Below are 24823 nucleotides of genomic sequence, written 5' to 3'. Positions count from 1 at the left end.
TGCTACCCACTGCAGCCCCCAGCTTTGCTATCTGAGTAAGCCAATTCTTTCAAAACTTTTATCGTAATTTTGTATACACAGCATTTAACATGGCTAGATGCCAACAAAGAAATAAAAAAATTACACCCAAAACCCATTCAATTGCAGTTCTGTTTATATATACAGGGCTTCTTTCTTGCAGAAAAGCAACCTTTCTTCAAAGTGTAGTCTTTTAAAACTTCCACCAGATTTTCTTCCATCATTTGGTCGTTTAGATCCACTCAATTTCCCATCAAGTGTGACCACTCCATGCTGAAGAGATGGATCCCCATAGTATGACACCGTTGCCACCATGTTTCATCCTAGGTAAAGCATGTTCAGAGTAATGTCTGCCATTTTTTCCCCCTTAAACACAGAATTTAGCATGTGGGCCCGCAAACATCAGTTTAAGTCTCTTCATGTTCTGAAAAACTTTTGGCTTTTTTCCCTCCTGAGTTGTTAACTTGGGCCACTTGGCTATTCTATATAACCAAACCTAAATTTATATAGAAAGAAAAACAAACACCAAAACACTTTTAAAACAAAGTTTTTTTTAACTTTATTGTCTTTTAACTGCAACAATACTTAACCTGAGATAAATTATATATCTAGTGGAAAAACAAATGACACATTGTCCCAAAATGGACACATCTGAAGAACCTTTTTGCTGCTACTAATTTTTAAACTAGGATTTTTGGTCTGGCACACAACAGTTACTTTAAAATACATTTTCAACATAGAACAATTTGTATAAAGTTTGGTTGGCTATTAAATACAAAAACGGCAAAAGAGATTTCCCAGAAATAAACATTGAAATTACAATCGTATTTACATTTTGTTTCAAAAAAATTGAACTTAAGGAGACCGTTTAGTGCCTACATTTTATTTACAGATCAATGTAGCTCTTTTATAAACTGAAAACAAACTTTTACAAAACCTGAAATGCCTCGTGAGAACGGAGGTTAACCTTCTGAGTGCAGGATTACTTTTCCTAGTCCTGACTTCTTTGTGCGTTGTTTTGGCCTCGATCAGGATCCTTCAGACGGAGAATACGGATGGTTTCGCTTACTGGAAGAGAACTGAGCAGAAAACGCAAAAAATGATGTGATTTTATGTCAGTGTTTTAAAGAACTAATCTCTCTGCAGTATTTCCCACTAGCTTAACTAAAATCTCACTCCTTAAATGGTTTGCTGGTTACCTCATGTTCTGGGGGGTGAGGAAGATGAACTGTCTGAAGCGCTGGCTGGCAGCTACCTTCAGCATCATGTCCATCGATATTCTCCTGTTTACCATGTCCTAAAAGAGAATGAGAGGAAAAAAAAACGTTTTACTGATCGCTCTATGTCACTAAATTTGGATAAAAGATAAACTGGCTAACACCTTAGAGGAGCCTACCTTTGAACTTACATTTTTTTTTATTGTTTGAAAAGTGTTCGCTAAAGCTATTATCATAAAAATAAATATTCTCCCATGTTAAAATGAGAAAAAAGTTCTCAATATTATCTTGTACAAAGAAATGCAAAGGGGGCATGTCTTATTTTTAAGCTGGATTAAATGGAAGTCTATACAAGTTTGATCCTTTATAAAAATTTGCCAAACATTTGTCTTTATGTTCCATTTTATGATACAAGCCTTCTTGACTTAGGTGCTACAGTTGCTGTACATCACAGGTCTTCAGAGAATTGCTTCAACGGCTACGGTAAATTGAAGCTAAATTATGGGTTCCCTAACCGGATCTTAAAAATTTTTCTTCAACAGGAACCCCCTGCAATAAATTATAAACTGGTGTAATGTGATCAATTTTCCTGGTGTTTCATTAGGTCTGGGCCTGTGAATAATCCAGTGTTTTACTATTCCTGCAGTCTTTAACCTTATTGAGCCTTATATTTTTGAGAGAAACAAAACAAAACCATTTTCAAATTTTACTTTGGATTTTGTCTAAAAGATATGCATGCTAAGGGATAGTGAAGTGGCTCGAGAGCAGAGCCTTGGGGAACCCCAACATCTGTTCGATCAGATCTAATATCCAAATGTAATCAAACATAGTTTATGCTGATTTTCTCCTACCAACTCATGTCAATTAGAGAAACCACATACAAACCTAAACAAACACTAAATGTAAAGAAAATTATATCATTACCATGTAAACATCAAACTCATCCAGACAGCGAAAAGGGGACTCTGTGATGGCCCAGAGAGAGAGGACAAAGCAAACAGTAGAGAAGGAACGCTCTCCTCCAGACAGAGAACGCATGTCACTCAAACCATCTTCGGTTCCTTGGCCTGGCTGCACCTAAAAATTACATGTCATCCATGTTATTATTTCTCACTAAATCCCTTCTCTGTCAATTCTGCCAACATATAACTTAAACACAAGTGTTAAAAAGATATTTTCAGGAAATTTAAATGTAGAGATGCACCGATCAAGTAGACCTGTGTACACAGCCACTGTCAGGTGTCTCCAATCGGACTCAAGTCTAAACTATCTTGGCCACTTCAGGACATCACAGTGGTTAGCTTTCATTTTTAAAAAGGACGTTTTTTTAAAGCAGTTATTAAGCAATACTGAAGCAAGTCAAGTAGGCAAATAAATGAAACCTGCTTACCGAGATGGTCAAGGTCTCATTCTTGTGGTCAAAGGTCATACTTCCAGTGTAGCCTCTCTGAGCCAGCATACAGTTAAAGTAGTATTTACAACGAGCTGAGAGAAACCTAATGCAGAAAAATAAGAAGCTTTCAGTCGAATAGTGGGAGCCTTTTAAAGAAAAAGTACAATTTAATCAAGTCTCTACATGTTTTTATTAGCAGTAAAGAAAATGCATTTTGTCTAAGATTCACTTCTTACTTTCTGATATCAGCATAAACCTGAAGTCTGAAGTTCATGTCCTTATCCAGGGTTTGGATGAATCTGTTGAGGCATTTCATTTGTTGAGACATGGTTTTGTAGTTCTCTGAAGCCTCATGGAATTCCCTAGACAAAAGAAATAAGAGAAACCTAAATTACTAAATAAAACTAATTAATATAAGAGTTGGCAGCGCTCAATTACGTCGAGGAAATATAAAGAAAAGTGCATGGTTATAGCTTTTTAAGTATAAAAAGGGGGGGAAAAGAAGTAATGCACTTACCTTACAATCTCCTCAGTGTCCCCTTGTTGTTTCTGCTGAGTTGTGATCTTGACTTTGAGTCTGTTTATTTCACTGTCAATACTTCTTGCAGTTCGACAGACTTCTAGACGTTCTGGACAAATCTCAGAAGCCTTAGCGATGGACGCCTGAGTTAAAATTGGACAAACATTAGGAAAGCAGGAGATGTAGTGTAGGCAAGACAACCAGATACAGAGTAAAAAGGAAGCTGCATCATGTAAAGGAGAAAAGGAGAGTTCAGACATTTTATTTTGCTAAACTTCAACATGAAAATTTATAATTCAGTTTAAATTTTATAATTTGTTAATTTTTAATAGCGCATTAATTTATTTGTATCAATTTATTACAGCTTTTAGAAGACAGTGTCATGGCTACCAAAGGGCTGGACCACAAGAAACCAGAGGGATTTAAATAGTGTGGTGCAAATGATCTTCATTAACACAAACAAATGGCCCATTTCTTTTATGGTTTAAAACACTGAAAGCAACTGCAAATAAAGACTGTACAGCACTATGTATACCTCTGGTTTACAGTGATATGCAATAGCAGTCCTATTGGATGTAAAACCTGCCAGTGCTGCAGAGACCTCTGAAGTACTGTTGGGTTATTTGTGAACTTTATTTCTCATTTTACTACAAGAACTATAATATTTTAGCTTCAGTAAAAGAAGAGAACACAGTAAATGAAATGCAGTGTAGTCATACTAAAGTATATTCTGGGAAGTTTATATTAGCAAAGAAAGGTGGCCTAACATTTTCAGTTGCATCTCAAAGCAAGGTCCTATGGAAATTCAGTGACCTTGGATTATTTAAAGCAATAACAAAGAAAATCTGGGTATAAACAATGAAAGGTAATAAATCCTTCCATGTCTAATATTAAAAAAACATCTTATTTTGCTCTAAACCATCTAGAAATGATTTTGCAGCTGGATGCTGACAATCAAGACGCTAAACCATCATTCTGACATACCGCAAGGTTCTCCTCTTTGCTCTTGAGTTGAGCTTCAAGAGCCTGAATGTTTTGGAGATGGGCGCTGCGTTTGTCATCATAGTGTTTCTTGTGATGTCTGCACTTCATCACCTCCTGGTCAATTTTGCTGAGCTCTTCCTGCAGCACAAGAAGCACAGTAAATGGAGTGTTTGACATGACATTTAAAGCTGATGCTAAATATATTGGTAACATTATTTAGAACATCATGCAAAATTTAATCTCCCCCTTATGCAGATCCTAACCACTGAGAGGGAAGTAAAAGCAATAAGTACATTTAGATTTAACTGCAACAAACTTTGCATAAAATATATGAAAGTACTTTTTAATGACAAAAATAAAACAAACGTGACCATTTCTGTCTGAGTTAGACCTCTTCCAACAAAAGAACTGCAGGATCCTGTTATTAAGTAGATGAAATAAATTATCCAAGTGACAAAGATACCTTGATTGAATCAGCCTCCTCAGTAATGGTGCTTATACGTTCTTTGTGCTGCTTGTATTCCTGGTCTGCTTTTTCATAATCTTCTGTCAGGTTGGCCATTTTAATTTTGGCCTCTTCATACGCTTCACGCTTAGATGAAATCTTTGCAACAACTTCCTGAAGATCCTCCTCCTAAGATAAAACACTTATGAGTCTACAACTGCTGGTAAACAAGTTTTGAAGTACTTGTGATGACAAAGAGGTGATCTGTTCATACCAGTGGCTTGAGGTCCTGTGACTGAGGCTCTTCCACATTCTGTAGGTCTTTCAGGTCAAGCTCCATTTTTGTGGCCTTGCCCTACAACAAACAAAACACAGTTCAGCATAACTTGATATCAGTGGGATTATAAATGTTCAAAAATTAAATACTGGGATTTATCGTGACAGCCTTTTTTCCTCTTCTGAAATTAAATGTTTACATTTTTTAAAGCAACTAAAAGAAAACTGTCATTTTACACAACTACATGCTCAAATGGTTGAATATAACTATTTATACTTAAAATACTTAAGTATTTCAAAGCAAGGCAGTTTCAATATTACTAATTCCAGATCTGTACCATTTCTATAATTCAGAATTTCCTAATTGTGGGACTATAAAGGGATTTTCTGTTCTATTCTAATCTATTCTATAAATGCTCCACTGTTTTACTTAGATTAGAGATTGAAGAAGCATTTGAAAAACTCGTTACTTTGGCAGCTCTTTGCTCCATGAATACTCTTCTTAGAAGTTTCTCATTCTGACTGATGTCTTCATCCAACTTTCTCATATGTTGCTGAAAACGGGCTTCCTGGCCTTTCTGGTTCTCTAGTTCTCTCTGTAAATGTCTGAAGGGAAGAGAGGGAATAGGGGAGGAAGGGAAAAAGAGAACAGACATAAGGACGGATTTGATTCAATTTCAATATGCTGTTTTAGCATAACTGCTTCATTTGAAGAAAAGGTGTCCATCAAGAGCTACCAAAAAACAGACCTGATTTCTTCCTCAACATCGCCTGAGAGGTAGATTGCTCTGGTCTGGTCTGACGAATAATTACGGTTGGTGTAGATCTGATCACCATCCTTAGAGAAAGCCTGAGTGCAGTTAGCGGGAGGATTCCTGCACTGCATTACTCTTCGGGCATCTGTGCGATTCTGCAAACATACATTTAAAAAACACAAAAACAACTAATAAGAACAAACTAAAATAATACGTTTTATCAGTGTCCAGCAGGTAGACACATTTTTTTTTCTTCAGATTTTTACTTTTCTCTCTTCTCTTAGATAATCAATGGATACACATCTCATCCTGTCAAACATTGCATACAAAAGTCTAAAGTTTTCCAAATTTGGAGGACATATGGTAAAATCATTGGGGTGTTCCCTGTGGAGAAAATACTTCTCACCTTGATAAGAAGAACGCTCTCAATGCGTCTTTGATCAATAAGGCAGTTGGCCACAACAGGGTCTTCAATCTCCAGAGCTTGAAGCACAGAGGGGTATTGGGGATGATTCACAGCCCTGAATAAACAGAGAATATCTATTTAGGACAATGCTAAAGGTCTGAACGTTTATGACCAACACACAATGTTAAAACCCATCAGGAAGAATAATCCATTCTGAACTGTTTTACAGTTGCATCGTAGAGAATTCTCACTTCACTGTAAGGCTGAGTAACTTCAGGAACTCGGTTAAAAAAGGGAGCCTGAAGCAAAATATATTGCCAAACATATTGGGGCATTTGCCTTCACACGCTCAGTGTCATAGAATCTATGTGATGCTGGCTTTAAAGCTACAGCAGCTATTGATAAGGTTTAAGGTGCGCTCATGGTCATTGCTGGACGTTTTTACCGAAACTTATTTAGGAAGTCAGACGACGCTGGACAAGATGGCCTCTGATCTAGTCTTAATTAGAGCAAACTTTTTTTTAATCTAAACTAAATTCTGAATATTTGTCGTCAATCACTGAGCTATAATCATTATATTTAGAGAAATAAAGGCTTGAAATCTGTTGTTTGGAGAGTAATAAATCCACCAGTAGGCTGACTTTTTGAAATGAATTACATAAAAACAGAATGGACTAAATCACCGCTAATGAACCTGCACACACTTTTCAGTTAATATACACCTAAAAAAAATAGCAAGTTGCCAAGGTGAACTGAAAATAATTTCCTTTAATTCTGAAAGGAACAATCATCTTTAAAGAGGGAAGACAGACTAACTTGAAGAACTAATATATTTAGTAAAATCTTGGATATTTTTTTTTTTTTTACCTTTTTCTTGTATCATGGACATGTTGTAGGAATTGGCTGGTTATGATGGTTGGCCTTTGACCAGCTGGGTACACTCTGCTCATGAGGCCTTTTAGCACCTTTTCATCCTCATAATTGTCACATGCAAAGGCCACAAGCAGGAATTTAAGACATACTTCTACAGCCAGAGCCAGCTCTGGGTCCTTCAGACCGATAAGGTAACCTGTGGAAGGGAATACATGAATAAAGAGGAAATAAGCATTTTAGTTAGAGTTATTGCCCAGTTATTGGATGTTTTCCTTTATAAACTGTTACCATCAAGACAGGCAAATTTTGGACAACTTCAATTTTACCCAGAGGTCCTCGAGGTTTGTGCTTGAAGTGGCCTTTTCTGTAAGCCTCCTCAATGCCATTGAGCAGTGCAGGCATATGTTCTCCAAAACGCCGAAGGCGGTTAGAGCGACTGCTCTCCATGGTCTGCAGTTTCCTCCCGTTTGCTTCAATTGATTTATTAAGAGCATCATACTCTCTCCTGGAAAGACAAATAATGATATATGTATAAGCTTTTAATGGTTTTCCATTGTGCAACAAGTATTTTATTCTAGCAGGATCTGCTTAGCAGCGAAACATATTCAGTGCCTACCAAGATTTCACAATTTTCACTCAATAATTCTTAAAAGGGATAGTTCGGGATTTTTGACATGAATCTGTATGGCATCCCCATCACCAGTGTCATGCAATCACACTGACTTACCCCTGGCAGCATCCTGTGAGCAGAGTTCTCGTCCAGCTTTGGTCAGGCCGAAAGTAGTCCGGCAGGTTTGCTAGAACCATCGAAATAAAACGTTTCTCTTTCCAAAACATTATGTGTTCAAAAGAGTGATATTTTTGCATCCCAAAAACATTGTAGTGGAAAAAGTCACACGTCGTTATCACTTGGTCCTATTTTCTCTCTGTTCGTATCAGTGCGCGCGACACCATGACCTGACAGCTAGGGCCCACCTGTTTGATTCGCGATTGTTTACTACTGGGGAAGATGTCTGACTACGAGAGCGACGAGGAAAACACCGACTTCCACTTAGAGCCAAAGCGATATCTTTATGAACCCGAGTACACTGACGATGAACTTCGACAAATGGAGTTAGATCGGGCAGAAAGAGAGAGGGTGGACAGAGAAGTGATGGAAGCTGAAGCCGGAGCCGCAGGATACAGAACCTTTCCATTGATGAGGATGTCGGAGTTGCAGCAGCTGCTGTCTGCATCACAAACAACAGCGACTTCCCTGCCCTCCTCAAATGTCTAATGAACTTGGTTAGCTCTAAAGCTAGCTCGGTGGCGTTGCTTGTAAACGCAGTTGCTAAGTTAGCACTGAAATGAGCTGGAAAAGTTGAGCTCGCTGTCAGAATGACGGCGCGCACTGATACGAACAGAGAGAAAATAGGACCAAGTGATAACGACGTGTGACTTTTTCCACTACAATGTTTTTGGGATGCAAAAATATCACTCTTTTGAACACATAATGTTTTGGAAAGAGAAACGTTTTATTTCGATGGTTCTAGCAAACCTGCCGGACTACTTTCGGCTTGACCCAAGCTGGACGAGAACTCTGCTTACAGGATGCTGCCAGGGGTAAGTCAGTGTGATTGCATGACACTGGTAAAGGGGATGCCATACAGATTCATGTCAAAAATCCCGAACTATCCCTTTAAAATGAGTCAATTTTTTTAATTGCATTGAAGTATATTACAGTCCTAGGCCACATGAGCTGTGTAGTGGGTTTGTGTGCCTGTCCTGCTTTATCCTTCTCCTCTGCCCTCTGTGCACCAGAGATATAAAGTACCTTTTTCCCTGTTCACTCTGGGTTTTTTTCATGTCTCCCTGAACACGTTTGCTACTCTGGTGCTGCGATTCTGCTCCAAGGCCTCATTGTTGTTTCATTTGGCAGATTTGAATTAGCCTTTTCTGTTTTGCTTCATATCAATTACCATTTGTATTTGTTATTCTCTGCTTTACTTCTATTACCATCATATTTTGCTCTTTTACTTGTAGCATGATCTCCCATTATGTGTGCAACACTGAGCCAGTTGTAGCTTATGCTTAAAGTAAATATATGCTCTTATCCAAACATTAAAATCTCCACTTCAGTACATCTACACATTTTTACGAGACAATTCTAATAATAAAAATGTATTTCAGTGTAATTTGTCTGTTCACATACTTCATTTTTGCTTTCTCTTCTTTGGCAAGGCTGCTGGCGTGTTCAAACTGGTCAATCTGCTGACCTAGAGTGGAAATCTGAAGATTTATGTTTTCCAGCTCAGTCGTAATCTGCTTCATATGTTCTTTCCTTGCTTGGCTCTCCGCTCCTATTGTTTGACTGATGCTAAAGAAACGACAAGGAGTTTTGAGCAGTTAGAAAAAAACAAAACAACAGAAGGCACCTGTCATTGGTTCATACAGAGAAGCATAAACACAGCTCACACCTCAGAGTCAAATCCTTTATACGGGAATTCAGTCGAGCTTTGTCTTTTTCCAGATCCAAGAGGTTATTCCTGCATCTTTTGACGGTGAACTGGAGAGGCGCAAAAACATTTACTGTCTTCTAATGAAATTAATATATATCAGCATGATTAACATGAATAATGTATCAATTTAAGTCTTTAAAACCAACTCCAACAACATAGATACATTTTCAAAGACAGTGACATAGTTTATCATTATAGTTTTGTTTCAGATATAAATGACCACCACAGTTTAAAAATTCCCAAAGGAAACCCTTTACTTTATATGTACGTTTTGCACTTGACAAAGGAAAACTCAGATAAATGTATTGTAGATAGACGGTTAATTTGCTAAAAGTGGTTTAATTTAAAATAGATTAGCATTTCAGTAGTATTGCCCATAGAAACATAAACCGCAAAGTGATTTTTTTTAAGGGGAAGCACTAATGGGTAAAAACTGTTGTAACTCTGACCTCACAGGACTTTAGAGTGTTGTTGCGTTTCTGGGCCTCGGCCTTCAGTTCGGCACATTTAGGTTGGAGCTCCTGGACTTGCAGAGCGATTCCCTCCAACTGTTCCTGGATCTGTTTGTACTCCTGCTCAGCTTCCTCCACCTTACTCTGTTAAAATGGATTTTATCAGAGACAGAAAGGCTGTGGACAAAAATGCTTTAACTTACATAAAAATATACAACCAGTGAAATCAATAAGATAAGAAATAATCAAACAATTAGTTTAGGAGGTATTATTATAAACTTTACCTGATACATAATTCCTGTTCTAAGAGCAACACATGCCCTACCTTCCATTCGTTAACTTTTTCATCATATTTCTCTGTGGAGCGTCTGTTAGCCTGCAACTTTTCCTTAAGTGGTTCCAACTCTCTCTCCAGTTCAGCCACCTGAAAGATTAAACCAGCATTAAATACGAAATCCTAAACTGGAGCCTAAATCAGAATATCAAGGGAAAATACTAAATAATTTACCAAGGCCCAAGCCATCTGTTTCTGCAGATCTTCCAGATTGGTCTGCATTTCACTAAGAGAAGCCAAGCTCTTGTATCGTTCCGCCTTTTCATGGTATTTACGTTTCAGTTCTTTCAAGCACTAAAAAAAAAAAAAACAAAAAAAAAAAAAAACATCCAAACTTTGATTACAAACAAAAAAAGAGGTTAATATGTTTTGTGTATATATATATATATATATATATATATATATATATATATATATATATATATATATATATATATATATATATATATATATAGAACTTTAGAAACATTTTTGAAGGTCCTTTAGAAAAAATAATATTCCTAACCCTCCTGCCCGAGTTAATGCAATGAGTGAATGATAAATAAAAAATGGATAAAGGACATTGATAAAAATGTTTTATAAAAAAACTGCTAACCAATTCATACCTCTCCATACTCCTCCACTTTTTCCATTGTGATTTTCTTGGTGGCCTTAATGTAAACAAAGTCCTCTCTCATCTGATCCAGCTGGGTTGCCTTCAGAAAAAACTGGGAAAAAAATAAAAACACTTTTAACACCTGCGTCTCTCCAGACAAAACACAAACAGAAATCTCTTTGCCTTCAGAAAACTGGTAAATGGAGATAAGAAATAGAACGATTGCTTTTGGGGATCAAGATAAAAAAACAAAACAAAAAACAAACAAAAAACAGTTCATTTTATATAACTCACCATTTAACTTCAGACATTTTTGGTCAATCAAAGCATCAAACATAATAATGGACTCTGAAGCTCTTTTTTAGCTTGATAAAGTATGATAAATGTTAGGAACATATGCTTTAATGTATGAAAGTAATTTTAAAATCCTCTATATTCTGTTGGATTTGAAACAGGGAAAAGGAATTACCTTAAGATTAGGATTCACTCTATGATAAACTACTGAGTCTACTGGCATAATCGGAAGCCATTCTATGGGCCTGATAGCTGCTCATAACCATTTATTGGGATCATAACATCCAAAGCGCGGCTGCAAACAGCCACTTAGTATTTACGGAGTAAAAGAAGACTGAATAGACATGAGGAGGGATGCATGAGATGATGCACAGGTTCGATGTATTAGAGTACTGCATTAAAATCTCTAGTTCCAGTGAGGTGAAATGGGCACATCCTGTTGCCTGTTGTCATGGTGAGTCGTTGAATCGGTGCTCCACTGATAATGGCTTTTCATACTTGTTACGCATCTGCTAAACTCTAAGTGGTTCTACTTGGAGTTGATTGAACTAATTCATAGCAGCCGTTGTTCCCGACATTAGGCTAGATCAATTTAGAGTTGCGGATTGGAATCTGAGTTTATTAAACCTGCTTCGTGAAACGGACCCCAGAGCAGGGCTGATCACATGGAAGGGGGACTCTGTTCTCATTTCTGTAGAAATTAAAGAAATTCTGAGTGGGAGATGATCGCCAATTTCCCTACTTTAACTAAACATGTTTAATTTCTTTTATTCACACTGCCAAGATAAAATATAAGCTACTTTGAACAAACCTTATACTTGTCTCCTTCTCCTTTAGAGTGTAGGAAGTATTTGCTCATCTCCTGTGTGAGAACTGATACAGGGTTGTTAACCTTTGAAAGAAAAAAAAAAAAAAACTTAACAACACCAATTCTGTAATATAGATGATATGATACAGAATCCTCCATTACACAGGCTTAGCTGGACAGATAACATTCTGGCATATTTAGATCTACATTCTGTAATGCCATACATCTTACCTGGATGTTGAAATTGTCCAAGATGGAAACAAGTTCTTCTTTTTTGGTGGAGACAACATTACCTAAGACCGGATGAAAACAGGACAATCAATCTTTGAGTTTTTAAGTGAATCACTGGAGGCGACCTTTAGTCCAATTATATATATATTTTTTCACATGGCCAGAAATTTGTGAGAAGGACGTTTGCTTAAAGAGTAGGAAGATAAAAAAGGAAAGCACAAAAATGGAGCAATCTGAAAATCTCTCCTGTCTTTACCCGATTTGTTTCTCAGCTTATAGGTTCTCAGGCCTTCCCGTGTTATTCTCAGGTCTATAGTGATGGCTGGACCGTACACCTCAAGCTTGTAAGCATCTCTTCCTTGGTTAAGCAGGGTGATCGACACCTCAGCTGCGCTGCAAAAATAGAAAGAAATTCCATGAGTAAATAATCTTTTAAATTCAGTATTTCATATTGCTCTACAACTTTGTGCATCAAGTAGGCAAAATGTGACTTTTGAGGGGCCAACCGTAAGCATGAAACAAAACAAGGCCAAAGAAAAGAAAACTAAATCAAGACTAATTCAAAACCTGGAAAAAAGAAAATTATATAATTAGGCTTATTTTAATTAGAAAAAAAAATCATATTTTACATTGATTAACAGTAGAGGCAGCATCTCATATACAATAATTAATGAAAATGATATAAAATCAATGATAATTTGTTTACTGGTTAAGAAAATAAAATGTCTCATGCTACACATGTTTGTAGACAAAATTACTTGTAGTTCAGTCATTTCTTTATTGCTTCATTCCTGCACCTAACTAAATAAAATAAATTAAACTGAAGCATATTTTTAATTTAGCTGATCAGATTTAGGGAACTAATAGTAAATAATCAACCACCTTCTGTTATACATTAAAATAGGCAATTGGTTTAATATACTTTGCTGCCTTGCACAGGGAGCAAGCAGAATGTTTATAGGAATACACCAAATCTGGGCTCAATATCTGACATTAATACTGCAGATATAGCCTATAACGCATATTTACTGATATCATACATGTCTAAACTCTTTAGAGACAATTGTGGGTGCTTAACTGACCACAGCGATGACACTACTCCTCTAATTCAGTTAAGCACCCATAATCCTGAGCTGGATCACAATCACTATAACATGACCAGACAAAGCCTACATGACTGATTTCTCGCCTTTTGAAACAAAAAACAACAACTAAACATAAATACATATCAGTTGCTAAGATCAGTTCAGTTTTACTTATCACTGATACGCTTAAAAAATATAATCACATATCTCTATTTCAAACACTGCCTATTATAAACTGAAGCAACGAGTGGCACCTTAGGTTTATTGAATCTACATAACGACCATTAGATTTAACTGGACCTGTATGGTTTGGACAGATGAGATTGAAATTAAGCTTGCAGTGACAAACACTCCTGGTGTTAATGATTTTGTATGTAGAAAACCCATCATGCCATCTATTAAGGGCTCTGGAAGGCTAGTGATGTTGCAGGCCTGTTTCTTTTCAAAAAAATGCTCGGTTCCACTTTTTCCATGGAAAATGTTGCTTATATGAGACTCCAGTCTGAAATACTTGCTGCTCCAAAACTGCCTTCTATGAGTGAAACAACACTGCAGTAACTTTCAGTCCACATTGTTCCAGGAAGCATTGAAGAATTTTTTTAAGTGTCAACAGGAAGCCATTTATTACATCATTTAGGTCAGGCATCCCCAAAGCCGGTCCTCAAGGGCCGCTGTCCTGCAAGTTTAAGAGGTTTCCTGATTTACATTGATAGTTGATTTAGTCTTTAACTGAACTGCAATCATCAGAATCAGCTGTGTTAAAGCAGAGAAACCTCTAAGATCTGCAGGAAAGTGGTCCAAAGAGGACCGACTTTGGGGATGCCTGATTCAGGTGCTTAAAGGGGACCAAACAAATAAAAAGAGGGTGAGCTTTGGCTGCCAGCTCAGTATAGAGGGTTTTTGTCATCAGCTCTTCTCTCAACTCCTATGGGAAAACAACTGCATCTCATTGCAATGGGGACAAATGACCAAATGCAGGGTAACCTCTTTGGTGTTGTAAAGACTTCTGCATGCAGGACTGCACACAAAATTTAAAGGCTGAGCACCACGTCCTTCATTGATATGGTTATTAAACAAGATTTAAAGGCCTAAATAGAGGTTTTGTTCCATATATTAATAAGGTCTAACACCTTTTTCTCCCTCCACTGAGGGGTGCTTTGGCAGCTGCTCTCCGCCTTGCAAACTGCTAACTTCAATAACCACTGCAGGCAAAAGATTCCGACAAAGGTCAATGTGAAGTGATGACAAAGTTCCAACTGAAATCACATTCAAGAGGATCGGATATGAGTTAAAGTCAGGGCCATATTATTATGAAAGGACTTAAATGTGACTCGAACAGATCAGATTTGGTCTAATCTGATGGGTCCAAGTTGTTTTTAAGAGTTCGACCCGCTCACTTAACATATAAATATTCAATAAACACCTACCTTTCTCCTTCTTTCACAAAACCCTTCAAGGATGATCCTCGATTTGTAGCTTGCGCATTCCCCCCTAAGGCAACTATCAGAGCTGTCAGAATGGCACTTTTTCCACCTGTATAAACAATTTGGAGACAAACGATTACAGAAGATTGGAGACAAACTGTAATTGTTGTAAAATAGACTTTTCTACCTTTCAAGTTTAAACTATAGACAGATCCAAAAAGACTTAAAAAGCCTTGGAAAGCTGGTGCTGAGTAGTACAATACCACACACAGACGGCACTATCAAATTGTTTTCAAACCTAGTAGGCATCATATGTAGGAAGGTACAAAAAAAATCCTTTGTGATCTTAGAAAGCGCTAGTATACCTCCATATCCTGCTTGTAGGCAGGGTTAGGGTAGGATTGGGTTTGTTGATGGGTCTTTAATTTGATCTAGCACATTCAATTTATCTTCTGACTTCTATCAGACTTTGATCAAAACTGTGAGACCATTTCTGAATGTGGCCAAAGTATCTGGATTTCAAAGTGTCTTTAATGCCAGGGGTTAACATGTTTTACTAAAACACACTTTAGTCTCTAGTGGCACAAATTTGAACTGACCTTATCTTTTATGGACAAATAAACACCAAAAACGACTCTTTCATGATTTAACCAGCCTTTCACAATCCATAAGAAATTGAAAAGAAATCTTAATTTTTCTGTAAAACTACCTTCTCAAACTCATAAAAATATTTTACTGCATCAATCCAGTCTGTGTTATGCATTTACAGTAGTTCTGAAACAGAGATTATTCTAGAATCCATCCCAGCTCATCTTTTTTTCCCCTTTCACAATTTTACAACCATTAAAGGGATAGTTCGGTATTTTTGACATGAATCTGTATGGCATCCCGATCACCAGCGGCATGCAATCACACTGACTTACCCCTGGCAGCGTCCTGTGAGCAGAGTTATCGTCCAGTTTTGGTCAAGCCGAAAGTAGTCCTGCAGGTTTTTAGGTACAGCGAAATAAAACGTTTCTCTTCCCAAAACATTATGTGTCCAAAAGAGTGATATTTTCGCATCCCAAAAACATTGTAGTTGAAAAAGTCACACGTCGTTATCAATTGGTCCTATTTTCTCTCTGTTCGTATCAGTGCGCGCCGTCATTCAGACAGCGAGCCCAACAACAGCCATGTCTCCTTCCGCGGCGGAGGGAGACATGGCTGTTGTTGGGCTCGCTGTCTGAATGACGGCGCGCACTGATACGAACAGAGAGAAAATAGGACCAATTGATAACGACGTGTGACTTTTTCCACTACAATGTTTTTGGGATGCGAAAATACACTATATTGCCAAAAGTATTTGCTCACCTGCCTTGACTCACATATGAGCTTAAGTGACATCCCGTTCCTAATCCATAGGGTTGAATATGACATCGGTCCACCCTTTGCAGCAAGAACAGCTTCAACTCTTCTGGGAAGGCTGTCCACAAGGTTTAGGAGTGTGTTTATGGGAATTTTTGACCATTCTTCCAGAAGCGCATTTGTGAGGTTGCACACTGATGTTGGACGAGAAGGCCTGGCTCTCAGTCTCCGCTCTAATTCATCCCAAAGGTGTTCTATCGGGTTGAGGTCAGGACTCTGTGCAGGCCAGTCAAGTTCATCCACACCAGACTCTGTCATCCATGTCTTTATGGACCTTGCTTTGTGCACTGGTGCACAGTCATGTTGGAAGAGGAAGGGGCCAGCTCCAAACTGTTCCCACAAAGTTGGGAGCATGGAATTGTCCAAAATGTCTTGGTATGCTGAAGCATTCAGAGTTCCTTTCACTGGAACTAAGGGGCCAAGCCCAGCTCCTGAAAAACAACCCCACACCATAATCCCCCCTCCACCAAACTTTACACTTGGCACAATGCAGTCAGACAAGTACCGTTCTCCTGGCAACCGCCAAACCCAGACCCGTCCATCAGATTGCCAGATGGAGAAGCGCGATTCGTCACTCCAGAGAACGCGTCTCCACTGCTCTAGAGTCCAGTGGCGGCGTGCTTTACACCACCGCATCCGACGCTTTGCATTGCACTTGGTGATGTATGGCTTGGATGCAGCTGCTCGACCATGGAAACCCATTCCATGAAGCTCTCTGCGCACTGTTCTTGAGCTAATCTGAAGGCCACATTAAGTTTGGAGGTCTGTAGTGATTGACTCTGCAGAAAGTTGGCGACCTCTTCGCACTATGCGCGTCAGCATCCGCTGACCCCGCTCCGTCAGTTTACGTGGCCTACCACTTCGTGGCTGAGTTGCTGTCGTTCCCAAACACTTCCATTTTCTTATAATACAGCTGACAGTTGACTGTGGAATATTTAGGAGCGAGGAAATTTCACGACTGGATTTGTTGCACAGGTGGCATCCTATCACAGTTCCACGCTGGAATTCACTGAGCTCCTGAGAGCGACCCATTCTTTCACAAATGTTTGTAAAAACAGTCTGCATGCCTAGGTGCTTGAATTTATACACCTGTGGCCATGGAAGTGATTGGAACACCTGATTCCAATAATTTGGATGGGTGAGCAAATACTTTTGGCAATATAGTGTATCACTCTTTTGGACACATAATGTTTTGGGAAGAGAAAAGTTTTATTTCGCTGTTCCTAAAAACCTGCAGGACTACTTTCGGCTTGACCAAAACTGGACGATAACTCTGCTCACAGGACGCTGCCAGGGGTAAGTCAGTGTGATTGCATGCCGCTTGTGATCGGGATGCCATACAGATTCATGTCAAAAATACCGAACTATCCCTTTAACTTTTTTTTCTTCGTCATCATATCCATGTTTGTTTTTCTCTGACACTGAATGAGTCTGAAAAACTGATGTTTGAATATCCTCAATGTGCCAATTGTTCTAAGAGACCAACTCACCATATGCAAACTGTAGTGGTGTAACGAATTATTACCGGTACATGATCCTAATGGATTTCCCTCCACAGTTTGACGTGGTTTATTTATTTATTTTGGTGGACCAAAATAAATAAATAAAGAGGCATGTTCACATAGAGAGTGCCTTTTTAATCCAAACAAGTTAAACGGAGCAGTATTCATGGCTAGCAGAGAGGAGCTTGAAAAACCACCTTCATCCTTTATGTCGCATGTATGGTGTTATTTTAGCTTCCCTGTCAAACACAGTGACGTTGGGGGAAGGGTGGTGGACAAAACAATGAAAGTATGTCTGCATTGTGGCACGAAAAAAATGCATATGAGAATGGAAATACGTCTAACATGGCAACCCATTTGAAGCTACATCATCCAGTCAGCACCAACGACTGAAACCAAGTTGAGTGCTGCTCAACAACCACTTATCACCGCGGCATTTAAACAGCCTTTAGTGGAAGGATCTGACAGGGCTAAAGCTATAACAAACACTATCGGAGTTTCTATAGCTGCAGTCATGAGACCATACTCCGTTGTGCTAAACAAGGACTAAATATACGCTAAAGGTATGCAAATCTGTTGCGCACCCACTTTAGTGAAAAAGTTGTGCCTAAGCTGTAAGAGCAGGAAAAAACAAAACTTGTTGCTGAACTGTCACGGGCACCTTCTGTTACTCTCACCACAGACGGGTGGACCTCCAGAGCTACGGAGAGATATGCAACTGTGACTGAAAGTGGGAGAGGAGAAGCCCCGTGCTATAGACACGCCCCCTCTATGAGAGCCACACAAGCTCAAATCTGGCACAGATACTGACAGATGCGTTAGCAGAGTGGAAGATAGAGAGACCCAATACAAACATCCTAGCCACAACAGATAATGCTAAAAATCTGATAAATGCAGTGATTGAGGTAGAACTGGGGGTACTTTTCACATGTAATAAATTTAGCATTTCAAAGGGGAATCACATTGAATAAGATGGACTGCATCCTTCCAAGGATTAACAAGGTGATTTCCGGGGCGTGCTTTGGTGGCACAGTGGTTAGCCCACACGACCCATATGCGAAGCTTTAGTCCTTGACGCGGGTGACTTGGGTTCGAATCCGTTCTGTGGTCCTTTCCCGCATGTCTCTTCCCTATCTCATACCCCCTTTCCTGTCAGCCTACTGCCAATAAAAATGAGCCACAAGAGCCGTAAAAAAAAGTGATTTCCTACCTTCTGAGAAACACAAGAGCTACACATGTGCTAAAGACCAAACAAGAAATGCTACAGCTGCTCAATCATAAGCTCATACTAGGCTTGTCCCGATCCGATCCACGTATGTGATCGGACGCCGATATTGGCAAAAAAATGCGTATCGGCAACGCATGTAAAAATGCCGATCCAGACTGCGGATCCAGGTTAAAAAAAATAATCTGGTTCGTATTTTCCAGTTTCACCGATTGAAACGATCCATTCCACTATTTTGCGCCAGTGTTTCCCGAATCCGGTCCGCATTTTCCAGAACACCTTCAACACACCCACAGGTCTTTTTGGGTCTGTCTTCCGGCCTAACCATTAAAACAAGTGAATTGGAAGATAGCGGGAAAATGTCAGCCGTGTGGGATTATTTTATCCTGCATGTGTAGATGGAGACTAGGTGTGGAGGAGATTGGGGAGTATAAGGCATTTTTGTGTAATAGTTCACTATTATTTGCACTGATTTTTTTTTAAGCAGTGTCTTTTTTCAAGACTAGAGTCCTGATTCTAAGTTAATAGAATATTTTCCATATTCTCTTTTGCATTTTTATTAAAACTTACAGTAATACTTGCACCTTTAACTGTTTAAGGTTTTACTGTTCACTGTGCAATTTCAGATTGCTATTAATAATTTTCAGTTTGTGTTTATCTCTTAATAAACAGGTAAGTTTGTTGTTACCAATCATTTGGTTTTATTCAATCTCACATAATTCAGCTGGCTAGATGTTATCAAGAGTACTAAAACCCTTTTCAACATGAGTCTTACAACTAAGGCTAAATACTTTAATTTAAACTTAAATACATGCTTGGATAGGCTGGTATCGGCCAGTATCGGTATCGGATCGGAAGTCCAAAAACAATATCGGTATCGGATCGGAAGTGCAAAAAACCTGGATCGGGACATCTCTAGCTCATACATGATGTTCCAACGAGTTGGAAAGACTTTCATATGTTAGATTGTTATCTTGAGCAGTAGGCAGTAAATCACTCCGCACTGATATAAAAGAGGCTGAAGAAAAATGTTAGGGACATTGTAACACAATTGTCTCTCTACTTTCATTTTAGGCCCTGAGCATGGTACTCCGGCTTTCTCCCACAGTCCCAACACATGACTGTGTTTGCCTATGCAAATCTAACGTCTTGTGCATGCGCATCGACTATGGGTATGCTGGTCTGATGGCTGTGGCTAGATCATTGCACCCAATTATTTTCAAGGCCAAATCTATTCCTAAAACTTCATCAGTGTTGTTCAGTTCTGAGCAAATCTCACATAGCTCAGCAATTTTCCTTTAAAATGATACATTTGAAAGGTTAATTGGCTTCTCAAGATTCTCCTTAGGAGTGAGTGTGTACGTGAATGGTTGTTTCTTTCAGTTTTGTCGCTGTGTTGCCCTGCGATGGACTGGCGACCTGTCCAGGGCCTCTCGCCTGTAGACAGCTAGATATAGGCACCAGCACCCCTCGCGACCCCAGCTGGGATCAAACGCGATGGAAAATGGATGGATGGATGTTTAAAAGAAGATATCAAACACCTTAAATTGCACTTACAGTTGTTTTTAATTCAGTGCCCCTCTAAAGTAAGAAGGTGCCATAATGAACTGCCTTTTATTTTCTTATACAATGACCTTTTGAAAGGAATTGAAAGGTTTTCTGCATTTTATTCCCCTTTAGTTTGTTTTTATATAGTTAATTTTATTATTTTATATAATACCTGGATGAACCTCCTGAGTTTTTTTTTAATAAGTAAAAATTTTTAAATGATTGTTCAAAAAATAAATGGAGAGCAAAGTTATAAAGGTGGTCTTTTTTCCCTGGTGATCTGAAAAATGATCCGATCCTTGACTCAAAGCTGTTATAAAATCCAAACCATAAGTTTTGTGATCCATTACACCGCTAACAAACTGCCATATTTATTAAAGCCCCTTCATATTCACAATAAAGTCACCTTACATGTGATCTTATATACATCATGTTGGTCATGTAAACCATTTTAAAATCAGACAACAGTTAATTGAGCAAGTTTTTAACTTCAAAGGTGTATTAAAATAAACTGCTAAATTATTATTTAACTACTGTTTAACAACACACACAAATTTCATTAGACAAATACAGCTGAACAAAGCAAGGAAAAGGTGAAGAGTAAAAAATTTATTTGATCTGCTTGCTAACGCTTTTTTCGAAAGCAAATTTAAAAACAAAATTTAGACAGCAAACTCTAAACCTGGGTCTTGCACTGCCAATTAATTAATGTTGATTTGGAATCCCCCCCCACCCCCCTGAAAAAAACAATCTACAAAAAGATAACTTAGATTGAAGAATTTCAATAGATGAGTTGGTTGACTTACTTCCATTGTTGCCAACAACAAAGTTGACATTGGAACCGAATGCAAATGGCCCAAGGAGAGAGTGACACATGAAGTTCTTCAGAGTGATGCTCTTCACAATTCCTGCATCACTCACCACATCACTAGTGCACTGAAACTAAAATACACAAGACAGGAACAGTCTCATACCTGAAATATCAATTTTGCATAAACATTTACATACTTTGAGACAGTAAAACTTCAAGCTTCAATTAATATTTTAGCATTTTATGCGATAGACACAAAGTGGCATAAATCTCAAGCAGAGAAAATTTAAAATTTCCATTTCAAATGTAAGTGTGGCATGAATTTTTTCTTAGACTACCTTTTTTATTTTATTTTACACCCCTACAAGCAATCACTTCACTTCAATTCAATTCAATTCAGTTATTTCTATAGCACCAATTCACAACACGTCATCTCAAGACACTTTACAGTTCACTAGATCATACAGTCAAATTGATTCAAAGTTTTCTATCTAACGAAAACCAGTTGATTGCATCGACTCAAATGCAATCCCTCATGCCTGAGGGATGCCTGCTTGTAGCGACAGTGGAGAGGAAAAACTCCCTTTTAACAGGAAGAAACCTCCAGCAGAACCAAGCTCACTGTAAGCGGCCATCTGCCGAGGCCGACTGGGGTTCAAGGAGACAGAAGCAGAGATACAAAAAGCAGTTGTAAAAGGCGGCCCCGTCCAGGAAACACACAGCCAGGCAGACGAGCTCTGAGCCAGCTCCCATGTCAGAGGATGAAGAGAGCACATCCAGCCAGTCACAGTCAGAGAAACAGGACTACACTGGAAAACCAGGCCGATCTCCAAGAACTATAAACAAAGGTGTTGATGGCAGCAGCACGGATGATATGTATCTCCAGGATGGAGTCACAGGCAAACTTGCAATCAGAAGTCACTCAAAGACGAACAAGTGTCCACCTAGTTGAAATTCAATAGGTTATACTCATGGATAGAATAACCCAGGCATAAATTAAACTATGGCAAGACTATTAACTCACTTCTTACAGATGTTTGAGTGATTAAGCAAAGAGTACAATAAATAATTAATGCAGGATCTGTTAATATAAAAGGTTGTAGTCGCTGTAACACAAGCTGAATAACTTCACAGGGTTGGAATACTTGCTGTGATGGGAACTTATAAATGTAGGGGAAAAAGCTTATTAGTAGTATTACCTACCCGTTTACTTAAAACAAGACCTTCCAGGTCACTTTCAGTTACATGCTGCTCTTCCTCGTCCTCCTCATCTTCATCAACCGTGGGTCGGGGACGTTTGTTTGTGTTAACACCGCCAGTCGTGCTTTTGCGCTTCGACATGTTAACTGCCCGACGTAAGACATGTGGACGAAATGAAACCGAAAGGAAGATGCAAACTAACGTTAGCAGTATAAAGGAGTGATGTTTCCGTACTCAAATTTACCTTAACATGCTGCTTATTGGGATTTAACTGACTTAACGGATTCTTTATAACAAGTGTACGTTCTATAAAACTGCACTGAATCAACTGAATATCATAAGGATGTAGCTAAAGTGGCTAAACAACAACGCCCGCTATACAAATATAAACTAATGATATCTATTAAATTAGCAGACTGGTGTGTACAAAGGTTGGCTCTATGTTATTAAAAGTGACTGACAGAATACAGAAAATAGCTTAAGAAAGCACTTCTTACCTCGTTGAAGTAGCTTGAACAGCAAACCCCCGGCGCCTGTCGAATTCGCGCTATTTCCACGAAATATCGCGAGAATTCACTGGATCGCTGATAGCCCGAGAAAAAAGTGAAGCCACCGGACGCCATATTGGTACTCCCCACTCCCAATGAGACGTGCTATAAAAATGCCTACTTGTTTAGCATCTGGCTGCAAAAAAAGCAGTTTGCCGGCTGTGGGAAGACGTTTCACAGCTAATATCAAATTAGTCTGGCAACCTCGGACTGACTCGAAGATATTGACTGAGTTAGTCATTGATATTGTGTCTAACGTCAGAAAACAGAGAGTAAAGCAATCACTGTGAAATGTCAACGTAGTAATCCTTAGCAAAATGTAATATACTTGAAGTAAATTCTATTAAGAATACTTAAGTATAAGCATAAGTTTAGAAAGTATATCGAACAATGTACTTTTAGTGTACTTGAAGTATTACTAAAGTAATACTTTAGGGTCTAGGGTTAAACTCTTAAGTGCACTGATTTTAAGTATGAAATTAGTGCACTTTTAGTATACTTGAATAAGCTACTTTTTGCTAAGGGAATTCCTCATTATTTCTTGGATCTGTTGTTTTTGTAGTGTTTGCAGTATTTCTCATTTGAAAAATTAATAATGTGCTCAAACATTGCATGTTATACGGAAAAAAACCCAACTCATACATTTTTAAAGGCTAATACAAAGACACAGCATAAAAGTATATGGCATCATGCATGCACAATTTTCAAACAGAAAAATTCTCTAGCATTAACAGACATGTACTTGTAATTCAGTCTTGATGTCAAATCTTGAAATTATATGTAATTACCACAACGATGTCGTCAACATAGTACATTACATGTACATCGTCAATTTAGCAGTTTTGGCATCTTACATCTGTATTATTGTGCTCCATTAACACATTAATTTTAATGTGATGGATTTGTATAATATTTCATATTACATGATTTATAGACTTAATTGACTTCTTAATCACTGTGCAATTTGTGCCTATTTTTTTTTAATCATGAGTAATCGACTGATGCTATTAAACTGAAAGTGTGTGTCAAAGTAATTAATTTATCTTTATCTTAAAAGTGTTAAGTTCCCCTGAAAATGAGAACATCATCATTGTTTGATGCTGTAGTGCACGTACTGTTTATATTGCGACTAGTCTAACCAGGGAGTACCAATATGGCGGCGGGTGGCTTCACTCCACCCCGTACTACCAATGGAATACCAAGAGAAACAAAATAAGATCGGGAGATAGTTTAAATATTATGCAGCTTGGTCAATAAACAGTCTTGTGCTTGTGCAAATTAAGTTTGTCATAAACTTCTAAACTATTAATAGATGAATGTTTACCACAATTTTATGAAAAAAATTTTTACATCAGTTTTTAGAACAAGGTAGACAACCTTTTTATAAAAAAAAAAATAAATAAAATTTGTATTTAAAAACAAATCATTAAAATAGTTACAGTTTACATCTGACAAAAAATTATGTTATTTAATTTTTGTAGTCATATGTTTATAGACATTTTGCTTTTTACAAACTTTTTTTTTTCATAGATGTTCAAAATTAAATGATCTTTAAGTCACACCTAGAGGCTTCCATTCAGAAATACATCAATAATCTGTTATGTTAGAATAACCTGGGTAATTTCCTGTGCAATGGCCCCAATTTAAATATTTGTATTTTGGAGCCATTATTTCTGCCTTGTGACAAAGTCCTGCAAAAAAAAAAAAAAAAAAAAAAAAAAACATTGTTTTTAGAAAACAATCACTGCTAACATGACAAATAACTTGTGATCTTGTTCAGCTTTTTTTTTCTTTTTTTTTTTTAGGCGATCCATTTTTCAAATAGAGCAAATAGTCAAAAAGGCCTGCTTTGACATGGTTTCTTTTCTGCATTCCAAAAAATAAATTAAAAACAAACCACTGGACTTTGTTTTCCTTTTCTGCATAACTTGACACTAAACTAGAATGTTATAGCCTCATTGTACATGCTTCCCTCAC

The 24823-nt window shown here is 38.0% G+C and overlaps 1 protein-coding gene across 1 annotated transcript; it reads right to left on the bottom strand.

Moving 5' to 3' along the window:
• Positions 1-881: 881 nt before the first annotated feature.
• Positions 882-22919, bottom strand: si:dkey-119f1.1 (uncharacterized protein LOC557127 homolog). The gene is made up of 27 exons (XM_038271171.1): positions 22796-22919; positions 22302-22444; positions 21094-21229; positions 14612-14717; positions 12356-12492; positions 12100-12161; positions 11872-11952; positions 10777-10878; positions 10346-10465; positions 10163-10261; positions 9835-9981; positions 9344-9432; positions 9079-9243; positions 7214-7392; positions 6882-7083; positions 6015-6129; positions 5603-5763; positions 5324-5459; positions 4852-4932; positions 4596-4766; positions 4133-4270; positions 3146-3291; positions 2865-2990; positions 2626-2731; positions 2160-2312; positions 1218-1315; positions 882-1097 (listed from the first exon to the last, which is right to left on the bottom strand). The coding sequence occupies exons 2-27, from the start codon at positions 22437-22439 to the stop codon at positions 1010-1012; spliced, it is 3282 nt and encodes a 1093-aa protein (XP_038127099.1). The 5' UTR covers positions 22440-22444; positions 22796-22919; the 3' UTR covers positions 882-1009.
• Positions 22920-24823: the final 1904 nt, after the last annotated feature.

The sequence above is a fragment of the Cyprinodon tularosa genome, unplaced genomic scaffold (genome assembly GCF_016077235.1).
Source record: "Cyprinodon tularosa strain WSP-4 unplaced genomic scaffold, ASM1607723v1 ctg791, whole genome shotgun sequence".
Lineage (NCBI taxonomy): Eukaryota > Metazoa > Chordata > Actinopteri > Cyprinodontiformes > Cyprinodontidae > Cyprinodon > Cyprinodon tularosa.
Note: the sequence above shows the minus strand (reverse complement) of the source record. Positions and strands in the feature narration are given on the sequence as shown.

Coding starts and splice junctions, on each gene's coding strand:
- si:dkey-119f1.1 (XM_038271171.1), bottom strand. CDS start 22,439: ATGTCGAAGCGCAAAAGCACGACTGGCGGTGTTAACACAAACAAACGT. Junction 10,466..10,776: donor AAGTGGAGGAGTATGGAGAG/GTATGAATTGGT, acceptor TTTTTTTTTTAG/TGCTTGAAAGAACTGAAACG. Junction 5,460..5,602: donor GATGTTGAGGAAGAAATCAG/GTCTGTTTTTTG, acceptor TCTTCCCTTCAG/ACATTTACAGAGAGAACTAG.